This window comes from Aplysia californica, unplaced genomic scaffold (genome assembly GCF_000002075.1).
Source record: "Aplysia californica isolate F4 #8 unplaced genomic scaffold, AplCal3.0 scaffold00027, whole genome shotgun sequence".
In the NCBI taxonomy this organism is placed as follows: Eukaryota; Metazoa; Mollusca; class Gastropoda; order Aplysiida; family Aplysiidae; genus Aplysia; species Aplysia californica.
Genome location: NW_004797297.1, coordinates 1,371,353 through 1,372,632, shown reverse-complemented (window position 1 = coordinate 1,372,632; position 1,280 = coordinate 1,371,353). Strand labels below are relative to the sequence as shown.

The window sequence follows — 1,280 nt, the reverse complement described above, 5'->3', positions numbered from 1 at the left end:
CTTTGTGTGCAAATAGTTTATTGAACAATTGTGGTATATATTTATAAATTTGTCAGAATAAAAATAGAAAACATCTATATGAAAATCCAGGTGATCAATAGGTGTGATGACATCATGAAAAGGCTGAAGTTCAAAGGTGGGAATGCCAAATTTTTCTCTCAAAATTTTCATGATACAACAAATTATGTATGCACAAGATTCAATGACAAGAACATAGAGAGAGAGAGAGATAAGAAAGAGGGAAGAAGAAGAGAGAAACAGAGAAAATAGAGGCTGAGAAAGAGGGAGAGGGAGAGAGAGAGAGAAAGGTTTTTATTCCATAGGTTCAAGTTCAGGGCCTACAGTACTCTCCATATAGGCCTACTGCACGTACAAAATAAAAGGAAATACGTCAACAGTTGAGACAGTTTTTTTTCAGTCATGTGTTCGTCATTCAAATTTAGGGAAGCAATAGAAAGGTCTACCAAGATAATTTGATACTGTATGAGCAAATTGAAGACAAGCTTGTCATTTTATGGATATTTGCAATCTAGTTACATTGAGCCATGATTGTTAAAAATGAAGTACAAACAATTTCCTATCTTAACAAGAATGTACATGCCCAGAATTATACAGAGCATAGCTGACAAATAATACATGCATATGTAAAAAAAACATGTTTTGTGCCTGTTGGCTGAAAAATTAATGAAGGTGGTTTGCTCCTTCTTTCGTATCAAACGCTTGCAAATACTAGCATTCATATTTTTATTCGTTCTTCAGTTTATATGAAATTTTAATTTATCTGTAAGTACACATTAAATTCTTATTAATCAAACTGCCTCCACTTTGTATTAAGTTCTAATTGATAGTTCCGTTCATCACAATTTACTACATGATGTATTGAACATTCTGATTCCAGTGTACAAACTTCTAACACGTTATACATTATATTATGTATTTATGTATAAATAACTTACAATTAAACTTTCTGCTCAAGTTTACTTTTAAGTAAATATCCTGCCCATGGTAACTTTTAAGTAAACACTGTCAGTATCAACTTCTAGTTGATCATTCCGTCATTTTGGGTTCCCTTGGCTTTCGGCTTCTTCGCTGCCTTCTTTTTGTTCTTCGACTCCTTTTTCTTGATATTCTTGAGGAAGTCGTTGACCTCCCTTTGCTTTTTCCTGTCCTCCTTCAGCTTCTTCCTCAACGCTTTCATGTCAATGCCACCCTCTGAATTGACGATGTCGGCAACGAAGCTGTACACCTCGTCATTCATGTCGGGGCCTCCGTCCACCGTC

At 35.1% G+C, this 1,280-nt stretch overlaps 1 protein-coding gene across 1 annotated transcript in view; it reads right to left on the bottom strand.

The window, feature by feature from the left end:
• The window catches only part of LOC101851998, a gene marked incomplete in the record, with an annotated part of 16,012 nt that continues 14,732 nt past the window's right edge, over positions 1-1,280 (bottom strand). The window contains 1 exon segment of the mRNA XM_005091229.3: positions 1-1,280. Coding sequence (XP_005091286.2) covers positions 1,040-1,280 — 241 coding nt within the window.